The following is a 14568-nucleotide window of genomic DNA, read 5'->3' as shown; positions in this document are numbered from 1 at the left end:
TGAGGGGCGGGACGCGCGGCAGAGCCAAACTAGGGTGAGAGTGTGAAGATGGCAGCTGCCGAGGAGCCGAAGCCCAAAAAGCTGAAGGTGGAAGCGCCACAAGCGCTGAGGTGAGAGCTGCCCGACGTGGGGAGGAGGGAGACGGCACTCGTGGCGAGCCACGGCCCACGTGGGCTGGCGCCGCTGGATGGTGTTGGCGTTCGTGGGGCCAACCAGCAGGACCTGCGGCTCGGGGAGTTGCCCGCGTGGCTGGCTGCTCATTGCCCTCTTGGTTTGGACCATGCTCAGGTGCATTCCCGGCCCTGGCAGCAGCCATTGGCCAATCAGAGCAGCCGGCCCGGGGGCCGAGCCTGCCGCTGGCGCCACGTGCCAGTCCTCGCGGGCTGCGCTGGCGCGACCCCAAAGGACCCGTCCGGAGCTGCATCCTTCCCCGGGGTGTAGCGGGAACGAGTCCAGTGCTTCCTGGACCCCGGGGAAAGATAAAATTCTTGGGATTTTTTTTCGGAAGGCGTTGCGGTAGAGCATTTTGACTTCTTTTTTTTTTTTTTTTTTGCCACCTCTCTGAAATCATCTTTGGAGACCCCCCCTAGCCGGGACCGGAATCTACCTCAGAGGCTTTGGCTGGGGTATAGCCTTTGGCTAAATGGTTAGGAAAGTTTTTGTTTGTTTTTCTTTTTTTTCTTTGCGTATTTGGCAACCGCGGAGAGAGCGCTCTCCCAACACCTGACACAAGTAATTGATGTTTGTAACTTTCACTTATAAAAAGCCGTTTGTTAAAAAGCATTTCTTCCTAATAAGTCCAGAGTGCAATCTTTGATGCCTTTGAAGTGCTCATCGGAAGGCAGCGATTTTTCTACCTAAAAATAGACGCATCAAACTGATTTAAAACTGTGGGGCTATCACGGATCGTACAAGACAAATCCTATTTATTTCAACATATCTTCTCCATGTTCAAAAGAATAATTTGTTCACAACTGAAAAGAAAAGGTTAGATAGGAGCTCCGTATCATGTTCCTGGTTGAAATGGGTGATGACCAAATCCTTTCCAGTGGCTTTAAAATATGGTTACTCTTCTTAGAGGTTATTGTGCATGTCTAATACCACGAACGTTAAAAAAAAACAAACAAACCTTGAGGATGTTTTATTTTAAATTTTAGATTATCTGTGCCATTGGGATGGCTCAGCAGATAGAGGCATTGGCTGCCAAGTCCGATGACCTGAGTTGAGACTCCAGGACCCACGTGGTGGACTGAGTGATCCTTTTCTTCTGTTGTCCCTCTGATCTTCACACGTGCCCCCCCCCACTAAGTAAATAGTAACTGTCTCCTTAGATTTTCTTTTAATAAAAGCAATACTTTATATATAATGATGATCCATTTTTAACAATATTTACAATCTGTAGTAATGATATAAAGAAGGCTCTATGAAAGAAAGGCAGAGATTATTCATATTTTACAGGTGAGGATATTGAAGTTCAAATAACTTTTAAGAAAGGGAAATACGAACCCAGGGTATCAGGATACAAGTTTATTATTTGATTCTAGTGTGTTTATACAACATCCAAGGCATGCCTCTGTTTGCTTATGTGTCTTTAAAAATGATCCATGGTAATGTTTGGCATATATATATATATATATGTATATATATATATATATATATATATCAGGTACTGTTTCTGCATTCTACATGTTTTAACTCAATACCATAACAACCCGATAAGATAATCTCTATTACTATCTCAATTTAACCAAAAAGGAAGCAGGCACATATCTGTTGTTTATGTCTATTTAAAACTTGTAAATAATTTAGATGAATAAAATTCACCTTACTTAATGCTAACCCAGTGCCATGTGTAGAGATGAAGTTAAAAGATTAGGTATTTTGACTATAGGGACAAATCTCTGTAATTTTATGCAGGGATCTTTGCTATTGACTTCCTACTTTTATTATACTGTATTAGTTTACCTTTCAGGATTGCTGTATGATAATGCATTTAGAGTGAATGATTTGCTTGGCGGTTAAGAGATTTCTACCAATTTTGTTTAACTGTTAAGGAAAATGACTTACAAATTATTAGAATAATTTAATGTATAGAATCAGTCAGTGGGGAACAAGTAAATTATTTATAGATGTCAGGGAATTTGGGAATCTGTGAGAAGTTCAGTTCGCTCTAGAGAAATAATTCTTATATGTGTATGTTTGTGTGAACGTGTGTCATTTGTATGCCAGAAGAGGGCTTCGGATGCCCTGGAGCTGAAGGTAAAGATAATTGTGAGCCACCTGATGTGAGTGCTGGGAACCAAGCTTGGCTCCTCAGGAAGAGCATATGCTCTTGCTTTTTTTTTTTTTAATTTTTATTTTATGTGCATTGGTGTTTTTGCCTGCATGTCTGTGTGAGGGAGTCAGATCCTCTGGAACTGGAGTCACAGACAATTGTGAACTGCCATGGGGGTGCTGGGAATTGAACCCGGGTCCTCTGGAAGGGCTAAGCCATCTCTCCAGCCCTGAGCATATGCTGTTAACCATTGAGCCACCCTTCTAGCCTAGGAGGTGTTTTTTAACTAGGGGGAATTTTACCTTAGAAGAAACATTTGGCAAAACATGGTGATAATTTTGGTGGAGTGGGGGAGGAGAGTAGAGTTTAAAGATGCTGCCGGAGGGCTGGTGAGATGGCTTAGAGGGTAGAAGTGCCGAGCCTGACGACCCGTGTGAATCCAGATCCAGGACCTTTGTGGTGTGTACTCCTGCGTGTGCAACAATAAACAAACAAACAAATGCCATTTAAAACAAGCAAAAAGCTAGCATGGTGTCCCATGACTTTAATCCCAACAGTTTGGAAGCAGAAGCAGGCAGGTCTCTGTAGGTCTCAGGTCAACCAGGGCTATATAGTGAGACCCTTTGTAAACAGCAACATCTGAAACCTATAGCAGAGATTTCCTTGTTTTGCTTCCTCATGATGCTCCCCCATGTATTAAATGATATTCTAGGCATCTTAACAGTACAGAAGACGCCTCCCTATGATAGAGATGATCAAACCAAAATTATCGGTGTTGTTGTGAGTGAGGATTGCGTTAGGGAGACCATCTGACAAGAGTATCTTCCTATCTTATTCTTTATTGTTTTTTTAGACCGATTGCTTTTTAGGGCATACCAGTTAATAAGGTTTCAAAGAAAGAATCAGACTGTAACATGTTTCCAGGTAGAAACAGTAATTGAGTAGCAGACAAGGACTACTTAATTTTTTTTTTTCTCTCCTTTGGAAATGTTATTCAAGTTCATTGCTTCAGCGGTCACCTCTAAGAAGACACAACACCTTCCAAGTAGTGTTGAACACATGCCAAGTCTGTTCTTTCAGGCTGTCTTTCAAGTATGTGCTATTTTAGGCATGGTGCTAAAAACTGGGTATTGAGAGAAAGAAGAAGGTAAGATCCAGATGCCACTCTCCTCCTGGAGACTAAGTAGAATTTGGGAAAGTAAAACCTGAACATTAGTAAGACGATGAGAAATTAGCCAGGTATGAAATAAGGTATCTGCCTTTATAGGAAAATTATTCTGGAGGCAGGTCCGCTGTTGGGGATTGAAAATGAGGCCATTTGACTTGACTGGAGTAGACGGTAATAAGTGTCTAGGCTTCATGTTGGGCATCTCCCTATGTGATATTTCTGTCTATGCATTCTCATGTAGCCCAGGCTGGCCTTGAACATGATTTGGAACCAAGGATGACCTTAAACTTGTGTCTTCCTGGCTCCATCTCACCAGTGCTGGGATACCCAGTTTTCAGAAGCTAGTTTTAACTGTTGAATATCCCCAAGTGCTTTGCTGATCTCTAAAGTCACATACATGCAAGCAAATCCATCTCTTGTCCTAGATCTGGGCTTTCTCCCATGGCTCCTGCATCAGTCAGGAGCAGTGCGAACCTCCCTTTCTCTGAAGTGTAGACTTCATCTTGGCTTAGTTTTTTCTTAGCTTTTTAGCTAGTTCCTGTGCCTCCAGTTTCAAGCTCTGCCATATCAATTTTAGATGCAACCCTACTTTATCATCAGAGCATTGTACAATGTCTGGTCATAATACCTATTCAACTAAAGTCTGTTGTTGTACAGAGTAGGACTGATAGGTACTCTTTCCTGCTTCTAAACCCTATCAAACCCCATACTTTTATTAATGTAGCCTAAAATCAAGTTTGGCAGTTCTAGTGATGATAAGCTTTTAACTTATATTTACAGTTTAATCCTTTAAGGCATTAGACTGTGAAGGAATAGAAAGCAAATTCTAGAGACAGTTTGTATAAGATCCTCTTCTGGGCTTTATGTACTTGGATGCAATAAATGTTGGGTTGTGGGAGGATGGAGGGAGAATGAGAGACAGACTGTGTGACTAGCCTGAGTATCAGAGGACAGCCCTGGAGGTGCTTGAGCTCATGGAAAATGGAAAGGGCTCTAGGGAAAGACTGGCATTGAAAACTGCTTCTGATTTTAAATATAAGGCCAGACTCAATAACACTAAGCATGAGCTGATGAGCTCCCCACCATCCTGGAACAAGGCTCCATTTTCCTCCTTGGATTAAAATCCCATCTGTGTGCAAGATGCTCACAATTGGGGTGGGAGGCAAAGGAAATGAAGGTCTAAAGAGCTTTCCAGTCAGGGTGGAAGGCAGTGAATAAGGTCGTGGTTTCTGGAATCAAGACGTGGTGTGATTCCTGTTCCTAATAGCTAATTATCTTGGGAAGACTGTTTACTTGCTTTGTGCATCTTTTCTCACATGTAGAATGGATTTTGGAAGAGTATCTACCTAATGAGATTGTTAGCTATTAAGAAAATAGACATAAAACATAGTTGAATAAATCTAAAACAATAAAAGTTGAATAGCTGCTTTTATCATGGTATTGCTTATCTTGTGATATCGTACTCGGTTTCAAATTCTCCACAAGTAAATTTTAAAGAGGAAAGCAACAATACTTAACAAGAGGTGGGCTTGGTGGTATATACATGTCATAACAGCACAAGAGAGTCTGAGGCAGGAGGACTGTAAGTTCAGGACCAGCCTTGGCAATGTGGTGAGTTTCGTCAGAGGAGTCTATGCTGTGGAACCCTTAAAAATCAAATACGCCCCCTAAAATTTAAAAAAAGATAAACATCTCCAAGGGATGAAGTATCCAGTTATAATGTGGGTTCAGGAATTGGTGGAAATAACTTGGTGGGGGATCTGGAGCCACATACCCTGGGTGAAACAAGGACCTGGGCTGTAGTTGCCTGAGAAGGCTGAACTCATCTGCTCTCCACTGTTGCTTTAAAAAGCTGTGGACCTGAAGTGCAGACAGAAAGAAGCCCACTGCCAGATGGCTCAGCCTCAGGAGCTGTAAATTTCCTACTGTCACCCAGTACAAGAGCACTGGGCTTGGAGGTCATGGGTTCCCTAACTATAGTGACCTGCCTCGAAACTGCTGGGAGAAGAAGGAGAAAGTCTGAGATTGTAGAAAAAAGGACGACCCTCAGAAGATTGATATAGTCACCAGGAGATAAAGTCACTTAAACTCAAATGGAAATAGTAGAATGATTTCAAAATGACTAGTCTAAAGATCTATAGAGACAGAAGTGTTCATCAAAAAACAAGATGTTGCTGGGCGGTGGTGGCTCACACCTTTAATCCCAGCACTTGGGAGGCAGAGCCAGGCGAATCTCTGTGAGTTCAAGACCAGCCTGGTCTACAGAGCGAGATCCAGGACAGGCACCAAAGCTACACAGAGAAACCCTGTCTCGAACCCCCCCAAAACAACAACAGCAACAACAACAACAACAACAACAAGATGTTATGAATAAGAAATATGTAAGCATAAAATTGATGGATTTAAAGATGGGGTTTTTAGAACTAAACCCACACATGAAAACTAGACTCGGATCAGATGGATTTGAAGGGAAAAGGAGTGAATTAGAGCGAAGTCCTTGGAGTGGTGGTACAGCTCAGTAACAAAGAGCTGTGCATGGGGTTGGGGGTTCAGTGTTCTTTTCCAGCTTGAGAAAGAGAAGCGTGAGAGAGACTTGGGGGTAGAAGTAGGATTATCAAGGTATTAAGGTCCCTGGGTGTGACAGTACACGCTTTTAATCCCAGCAGGGGTGGAACCAAGGCAGGTGGAGCTCAATGAGTTTGGGGCAAAGGTCTACATAGTGAACTTCAGGCCAGCCAAGGCTACTTAGTGAGACCCTGTCTCAAAAAAACAAAGAATAACCAAACAAAAGAGTTTATGGTTATCCTCAGCTATACAGATTATTCTGGACTAATATAATGGACTGTTTCAAACAAGATTTAAAAAAAAAAGATTAAAAAAATAAAGAGAAATTTCTGGGAGGTGGTAGCACATGCCTTTAATCCCAGCACTTGGGAGGCAGAGGCAGGTGGATCTCTATGAGTTCAAGGACAGCCTGGTCTACAGAGTTCCAGTGAGTTCTACACAGAGAAACCTTGTCTTGAAAAACAAAACAAAGAAAGGAAAGAAAAAGAGAAATTAAAAGATAGGAATATAAATTGAAAGGTACCAATTTATATATATTGGAAGTTAAAAAAAAGTGATATGAATGGCAGGAAACCATATTGGAAGAGATGAGTGCATTAGACTTTTAAGAAAAGCCAAATTCCTCTAGTTGAAAGTATGTTCAAACTGGTGAAGACAAAAACAAACAAAACAACCCCAAACCTCAAAACCAAAAATTTCCTAAGACTGTAGACATGTTTAATTTTAATTATTTTAACCTGTATAAAAAAATGAAAAATTGGTCATAAATTTTGGTTAAAAATTGAAGTAATTGTGATTACCTGGGTTATAGTATGGCACTGTAGTCCCAGCTACTTGAAATGCTTAGACATAAGGATCACTTGAACACAGGAATTGGGGGCTAACCTGGGCAACATAAGGAGCATCATCTCTTTAAAATTAACAATGATAATAGTTGCATCTATGTAAAAGGATTGTGGGCGGCCGGGCGGTGGTGGCGGTGGTGGCGCATGCCTTTAATCCCAGCACTCGGGAGGTAGAAGCAGGTGGATCTCTGTGAGTTCGAGGCCAGCCTGGACTACCAAGTGAGTCCCAGGAAAGGCGCAAAGCTACACAGAGAAACCCTGTCTCGAAAAACCAAAAAAAAAAAAAAAGGATTGTGGGGTTGTTGGATTGTGATGGGTTGTGTGTGTGTGTGTATTTTAATTAAATTTTTTTTCTAATTTTTATATTGACCATGAGTTATTAGTCAGGATTCAATAAAGGAACAGAAATGAAAGAATGAAAAAAAATATAAAAGGGATTTATTAGAGTAGCTTAGAGGCTGTGGGCCAAGCAGTCCAGCAGTGGATCTTCAGGCCAAGAGTCTGGTAGTTGTTCAGTCCACAAGGCCAGAGGATGTCTCAGTAGTCCCAATCTGGTGCTGGAGTCCCAGGGAAGTCCTAGACAGCTTTCAGTCTTCAGTGCCTGTCAGAATCCTGGAAAAGTCCGTTTTAACACCCTGAAGCCTCTGGAACAAGACAGATTGCCAGCAAGAGTAAAGGCAAACAGGCAAAAAGCATGTCCTTTTGTATAGACTGCCACCAAAAGGTGTGGCCTGCTGGTAAGTCTTCCCACCTCAAATGATCCAATCAAGAAAATCCTTTCACAGGCTGCCCAGCTGCTTTTGTTTTAGTTGACTCCAGATATAGTCAAGTTGACAGCCAAGATTAGCCATCAGACATATTTCTTAGGACTCTTGAGTTTAAGCTGGAGAATATGATGTTCACTGGCCAGGTGCTGAATGGCCAAATATCACCATTACATCTCGGGATACCAAATATATCTGAAACATAGTAAGATAATTATTATGACTTTATTGTAGGCTGTAATTTTTGATCCATATTTCTGAAATCCCAAAGCTCTAGAAACTGGCAAAAAAAAAAATTTAGAGTTGAATGTCTTAGTTGAGGTTCTTGCTGCTGTAATGAAACATTATAGGAAGGGTAGGGTTTATCGGATTTACATTTCTCAGCACTCTTCATCATCGAGGGAAGCCAGGACAAGAACTCAAACAGGGCAGGATTCTGGAGGCAGGAGCTGATTTAGAGGCCATGGAAGAGTGCTGCTTACTAACTTCCTCTCCATGGCTTGCTCAGCCTGCTTTCTTATAGAACCCAAAACCATTAGCTCAGGGATGGTACCACCCACAATGGGCTGGGCCCTGCCCAATAATCACTGTTTAAGAAAATGCCCTATAGGGTTGCCTACAGCCTGATTTTAGGGACACATTGTCATAATTGAGGCATCCCTCTCTGTTGACTCAGGGTTGTGTCAAGTTGACATTAAAATGGCCAGCATATTGGAAATGAATCAATTTGACAGTGAAATGAACTAACATGAAGCTCTGTGTAGCTGTGGGAGGCAAATGTATTTTGTTTCGCACCTGTCAAAAGTGTCTGTTAAATGGCAAATTGAATGGGTTTCTTCTGGGGCATTTTAAAAACTATATTAGCGCCCCCACTGTGTCAGTCTTCTTGCAATCTGTAACATTCTGAATTCTAAAACATCTAGCTTCCAGGATTTAAGACAGGGAGGGTGGCCCTTTATTGAGCATTAAAATAGTCAACTGTGGAGTATTTGAATTGGTAAAGGGTCAATAACTTTTTATAAGTCAGTTGCTATTATTTTGTTTCCTATAGCCAAGGCTAGCCTTGAACTTACTATGTAGCCAAGGATGACCTCTTTAAAATTTGATTTGTGGGATGGCAAGATGGCTTCCTCCACCTGAGTACATGGAAATGTACACTCCATGAAAGGAACAGATAGTCAAGCCAGACCTGGCAAGACCTCCAAAGTAGTGTGGGAGGAAAGAAAAGAAATACCAATAATTAGCAAAACAGAATATCACTAAACAAATTCATAGGAAATAGTAAAATCCTTTCCATAATAACTTTAGATGTAAATGGCCTTACCTTACCACTAAAAAGATGTAGACTAATGGACTGGATTAAAAAGCAAGAACCAAGCCGGGCGGTGGTGGCGCAAGCCTTTAATCCCAGCACTCGGGAGGCAGAGGCAGGCGGATCTCTGTGAGTTCGAGGCCAGCCTGGGCTACCAAGTGAGCTCCAGGAAAGGCGCAAAACTACGCAGAGAAACCCTGTCTCGAAAAAAACCAAAAAAAAAAAGCAAGAACCAAGTATATGTTGTCTTCAAGAAATGTACTTAGCCAGCAAAGATATCAAAAAACTCACTATCAAAGGATGGAAAAAAATGCCAAGCAAATGGAAGCCCTGTATAAGCAGACATAGCTGTCCTTATATTAGATACAGTGAGCTTCAAGCCAAAACTAATTAGAGAGAGAGGGGGCATTGCATATTAATAAAGGCAGCATTGCATGAAGAGGACATAACACTTGTAAATATTTGGCCAGCCTTGGGTACATTCTTACTCCCACACCCATCTGGGTGGGTGCTAGTGTGTGTGTGTAGGGAGTCAGTGAGTGGAGGTGGTGTTCATATGTGTGGGGAAGCAGGAGGTGGTCTTGAGGGAGACAGCGAGAGCCACTGCTACCAGTACCTTGTAGAGTGACGTGGTGTCATCCTCCTAGCAAGAGAAAAAGTTACACAGTGTGGCACCTAGAGACACTGTGAAGACAGCCCTGCAAATCAGTTCATCCAGAGAAAGCTTCATTCTTCCAGGTCTAGTCTCCTCTGAAAATCTTTACCACCCAGTTTGCACATGGCTCCTCTGGTGTTTGAACTTCGGACCGTGCTTTATTGCCTGCGCAGTATTTGTATTTTATTTTACCCCTTGCTGCCTGAAGTCAGCCAACCAGATGAGCAGCCCTAAGCCCTCCTAACTGCTCCCTTCCACGCCATTGAACAACATGTGGTTTATGGGGAATTAATTCTTAGGTTTCTTAAAAAATTCTCCCTCCACCCACTCCCACGTATTTGTGGTATTTTGTGTGTGCGTGTGCGCGCGTGCGTGCATTTGTGTGGTCAGGAGACAACTTTTAGGAATTGGTTCTTTGTATTATGTTGGTTCCAGAGACTAAACTCAGGGTGAGCCAGGGCTAAATAGTGAGAACCTATAAACAAACGAAAATAGCATTTAAGGGTTTATTTATTGATTTATTTATTGGTTTATTATATGATTTATTTTTCATTCAGCAGTATAGAATGGATTTTTGTATTAGTTTCAAATTCTTACCTATTTGACAATAGATAGAACCTTAAAATACTTAATGGTTCCATGACATTTTACCTTTTTTTGTTATACTGAATGAACTGGTATACAAAACCAATCTGATACTAGAAGGTGATATAGCTAAGAAATTCATTTCTTGGATTGAATTTCTGGTTTGTTTAGAGACTAAAAAGCTTTTGACTCTGGCAGTCCTTTCTTGCATTTGTCCACAGGGAAAATTCCCTCCAGACATACCTACTTCGATGTAGACAGTAACTTTATTAAAGCCCCATGTGTTTTCTTTTTTAATACACTAGAGTTGCTTACTTGGTAGAGGAGTGGATTTTCTGAGTGACTTTATGTAGACTACATGGTAGCTGTCTACATGGTGGCTCTTTCCCCAGGCCAGCAGGATAATGTGTGTGTGTGTGTGTGTGTGTGTGTGTGTGTGTGTGTGTGTGTGTTTGTTTGCAGGGTAATGAGAGTCCCAAAGCAGCGAAGGGCAGTGACAGGTCCTAAATTCTCAGGGTGCTGTGTAATGCAGTATACTGTGCAACCAGAGGGTAGTGCCACAGTGGCATTTTAAAGACGTTTATAACTATTTTAATTTAAAAAAGTTTTTACTAACTCACACAGAAGGGGTCACTTGCAAACAGAATATCATTGTAAAAGGATTAATACAGATTTCTAAAGTTTTCTCAAATTTCTTTAAGCTTGATGATATATATAGCAAAACAAACATTTCATTCCCTGAACCCCAAAGCTGGTCTAAACAACCATCTGATTGAAATACAAGAAAATTATCTCCTTGACAAATAAACAGTCCTCATGTGCTGTCTTTGAAGTTAACCACATTAGAGATTTGAACATCTTGGCTTACGGCCATGACTGAAGAAGTCTTAAGTCCTTTCTAAAACAGTTTTCAAAATTGTTTTCCCTCAGCGCTGCTGAGATCATATCAGTTTTAGTTCTTAGTAGGTTGAAGTTTAAGCTGCTCTGTCATAAAGGTGATGCAGACGCCTTGTGGCTAAGCCTTTGTTCTCACACAATGAACTGGTTAGTGTATTTTATATGCATATGAAGGCATATTAAAGCATGCATTAATGCTGGGCTTGGTGGCGATCACCTTTAATCCCAGCACTGGGAGGCAGAAGCAGGCGGCAGCGGTGGAGCTCTGCGAGTTCGAGGCCAGCCTGGTCTACAGAGCAAGTTCCAGGACAGCCAGGGCTGTTACACAGAGAAACCGTGTCTCAAAAACCACACACACAAAACCAAAACAAAAAAGCCGTACATTAACAAATTCCATTTGGACTTGTCTGTTTTATTTAACCTTTGTCTAAATGTATGTAATTGGACTGTTTGGATTTGAGCTGTAATAATAAAGCACAATTTTATTATTAAATCCAGTAAGCACTAAATATTTAGAATAAAATAGTATTTTAAATAACAGAAAGAAAAAGAGATCTGCCTGGCTGCGCCTCCAGAGTGCTGGGATTAAAGGTGTGCGCCGCCACCTGGCTGATTTGTCTTTTTTTTTAATGAGTGGATAGGGGTGCAGGTTTTGATTTGTCTTTTTTTTATGGGTGGATAGGGGTGCAGGTTTTCTCTATGATAAAATGGCCTTTGGATGAGTTCATCCCTATGTTTAAATACTCTAAGGATATTCTCTTTTTCTTCTTTATTTCTTTTTAGTTTTTTGAGACAAAGTTTCTCTGTGTAAGCATCAGAGGTCAGTGACAGAGTCCTAGATTCCCAGGGTGCTGTGTAATGCAGTATACTGTGTAACCAGAGGATAGTGCCACAGTGACCTGGAATTCACTTTGTAGACCAAGCTGGCCTCGAACTCGCAAAGATCTTCCTGCCTCAGAGGATTAAATGCTGGGATCAAAGGCATGTGCCACCATGCCCCGATTTCTTTCTCTTTTTAATTAATTTTTACATTTATTTTGTTTGTTTGTGTTGATTTATTTATCTGTTTATTTTGTGTGTATATAAGGATGCTTGAATGTCATAGCACATGTGTGGAGGTCAGAGGATAACTTGTGGAAACATTTCTGTCCTATTGTAGCGACCTGGGACTGAAATCTGGTCGTCATCTCATTAGGCTCCATCTGGTTTTTCCCCATGTAACCCGGGATAGTCTTGAACTCTCAATGTGGCCCGGGTTGGCTTGAATTTGCAGGGATAATCCTTCCTCATCCTCTCAAGTGCTGGATTTCAGGGGTATACCACCACACCTAGCTTAAGGATGCTTTGTAGAGAAATGAATTTCTGTGCTTACAGACAGATTTGCTTCAGAAAACGGGGATCTGGGCTTCAGCATTCCTTTCTCTGTCAGCACAGCGTTCCCCCTTTGTTTGTACTAAGTGAACAGAGTCTGTTCTTCCACTGGTGGGAACGTACAACCACACCTGAGCCCTCTGACCTTAGTTCTTTGTGAATCGTGCCTGCATTCTGAAGACTTGATGGTATCCTGTAAATATCAAGTCAGATGTAGAGGGCTTTCATGGATTTCTTGTTGCCCATAATCTTGTCTTTTTAAAAAATTTTTTTTCTCCTTGAGATAAGAGTCTTACTGTGTAGTCCTGGTTTGCCAGTAACTTGTTGTGTAGATCAGTCTGGCCTTGAATTCATAGAGATCCCTCTAACACTGCCTCCTAGGTGCTGGGAAAAAAGTTATGTGCCTCTTTGGGCATGATCTTGCTTCTCTAAATTAGCTAAATTCTTAGCCTTACTCCCCAAAGACTGCTTGGAAAGGCTGGTGGGAATGGGAGTGGGAGAAGGGTAGGGTGATGGCTGAGTGCAAATTCCTAGGGCGGGTGGGAAGTGTTCCCTCCTAGAGCTGATATTTCCTGTAAATCTTGGCTTTGGTTGTGAAAGTCGTCACAGACCTCAGGATGAGCCAGATGAAGCTTGGAAATGGTGATTCAGAATTGCATATAGTTTTTTTTGGAGACTTACTTATCAGACATGCTTTAGACTCCAGATTGTAATGCTTGGTGAGGTCCTTACAAAGCTAGAGTTTAATATTTGTTTCGCACTGTTGTGAGAATTGAAGTTCAGAGAGGTTAATTTGTTTCTCTAGGGAAATACAGCTAGCTTATTCCCTTAACAGATATTAAATATCAGGAGTGGGATTTGACCCCACAGCTTTTAATTTCCCATTGTAATATACTCTGAAACAAATGAAGGATTGGTTTAAGATGAAAACCACATATTTAAAAATTTAATATTTAAAGAAAATGGTAATTACTTTCCGATTACATTTTCTTATTGATCCTCTGACATCATTGTCTAAGCTGTCCTTACCTGAGGAAATAAATCAAAGGGGGCTCATCTCACACTCAGGGCCTCTGACTCATCCTTCTTTGCTGTCTGTATTACACTACAAAGCTACTAATTGAGAAGTCCTTAAAGTGAATTCTGTATACAGTAGGTACACACACTAATTAAATAAATCCTCTGACAGTGTGTTTAGTAATCAGGTTTCAACTTTTGACTTTCCAGTTTTCTTTTACACATGAAATTTAAATTATTTTACTTAATTTTTTTTTTTTTTTTACATTTATTTAAATACGTGTGCCCCTCTGTGCCACATTTCATGTTTGTTGATGTCAGAGGACAACTTGATGGAGTTTGTTCTCCTACGTTCCGAGTCCTGGGGCTTGAACTCCAGTTATCATGCTTGGTAAATGTCTTTATCTGCTGAGCCATCTCATCAGCTCCATGCATGTAGTGTTTTCAACTAAGAGGAAATATTCTCTTGTGGGATCCACTTAATGGTGTGTCTTATCAATGGCTTAACTCACTTAGCTTGGATTTTGAGCAGCTTGGATTTTCCAGTTATTAACTTGGGAAAACCAATTTTTGCTTTGTGCTTTCTAGTTAAAATGTTCCAGGTAAGAGAATCATTTTCGATGAGTTTGATTGCTTTAGAGATTTTGTACTTTTCCTTGATGCTAACAGTTTGAATGTTATCTTTTTAGTGTTTTAATTATTAAGATAATGTAGGATAGAAGCTGGAGAGGTGGTCTGCAGTTAGGACTGCTTGCTGCTCTTTCAGAGGACCCTAGTTTGGTTGCTAGCACCTGTATCAGGTGCCTCTTCTAGCCTCCAGGGGCACCTGTTGATATATACACATGTGAGCATGTGTGTGTGTGTGTGTGTGTGTGTGTGTGTGTGTGTGTGTGTGCGCACACACACAAAACCCTTTAAAATACAGGATAAAAATTCAGACACTTGGGTTCAGAGAGTTTAAATATTGTGCCTATAATTACATTAAGTTTTGGGACTAGTATTTAAACTGCAGTGTGTCTTATTATACTATTTGTATCAATTTTCTACAATTTTGAGATCTAAAACAGCAATCAGCAGTGATGTATAGGATTAAAATATTAAGCAGACTTGCTTT

General features: G+C 41.0%; 1 protein-coding gene across 1 annotated transcript in view; it reads left to right on the top strand.

The window, feature by feature from the left end:
- Nucleotides 1–5: 5 nt before the first annotated feature.
- Adk (adenosine kinase) overlaps nt 6–14568 on the top strand; it is a 400038-nt gene continuing 385475 nt past the window's right edge. Inside the window, exon 1 of the mRNA XM_028879766.2 lies at nt 6–110. Coding sequence (XP_028735599.1) covers nt 49–110 — 62 coding nt within the window. The 5' untranslated portion in view covers nt 6–48. The remainder of the gene's footprint in view (nt 111–14568) is intronic.

The sequence above is a fragment of the Peromyscus leucopus genome, chromosome 9 (assembly GCF_004664715.2).
Source record: "Peromyscus leucopus breed LL Stock chromosome 9, UCI_PerLeu_2.1, whole genome shotgun sequence".
NCBI lineage: Eukaryota > Metazoa > Chordata > Mammalia > Rodentia > Cricetidae > Peromyscus > Peromyscus leucopus.
This window is presented reverse-complemented; position numbering and strand designations above follow the sequence as displayed.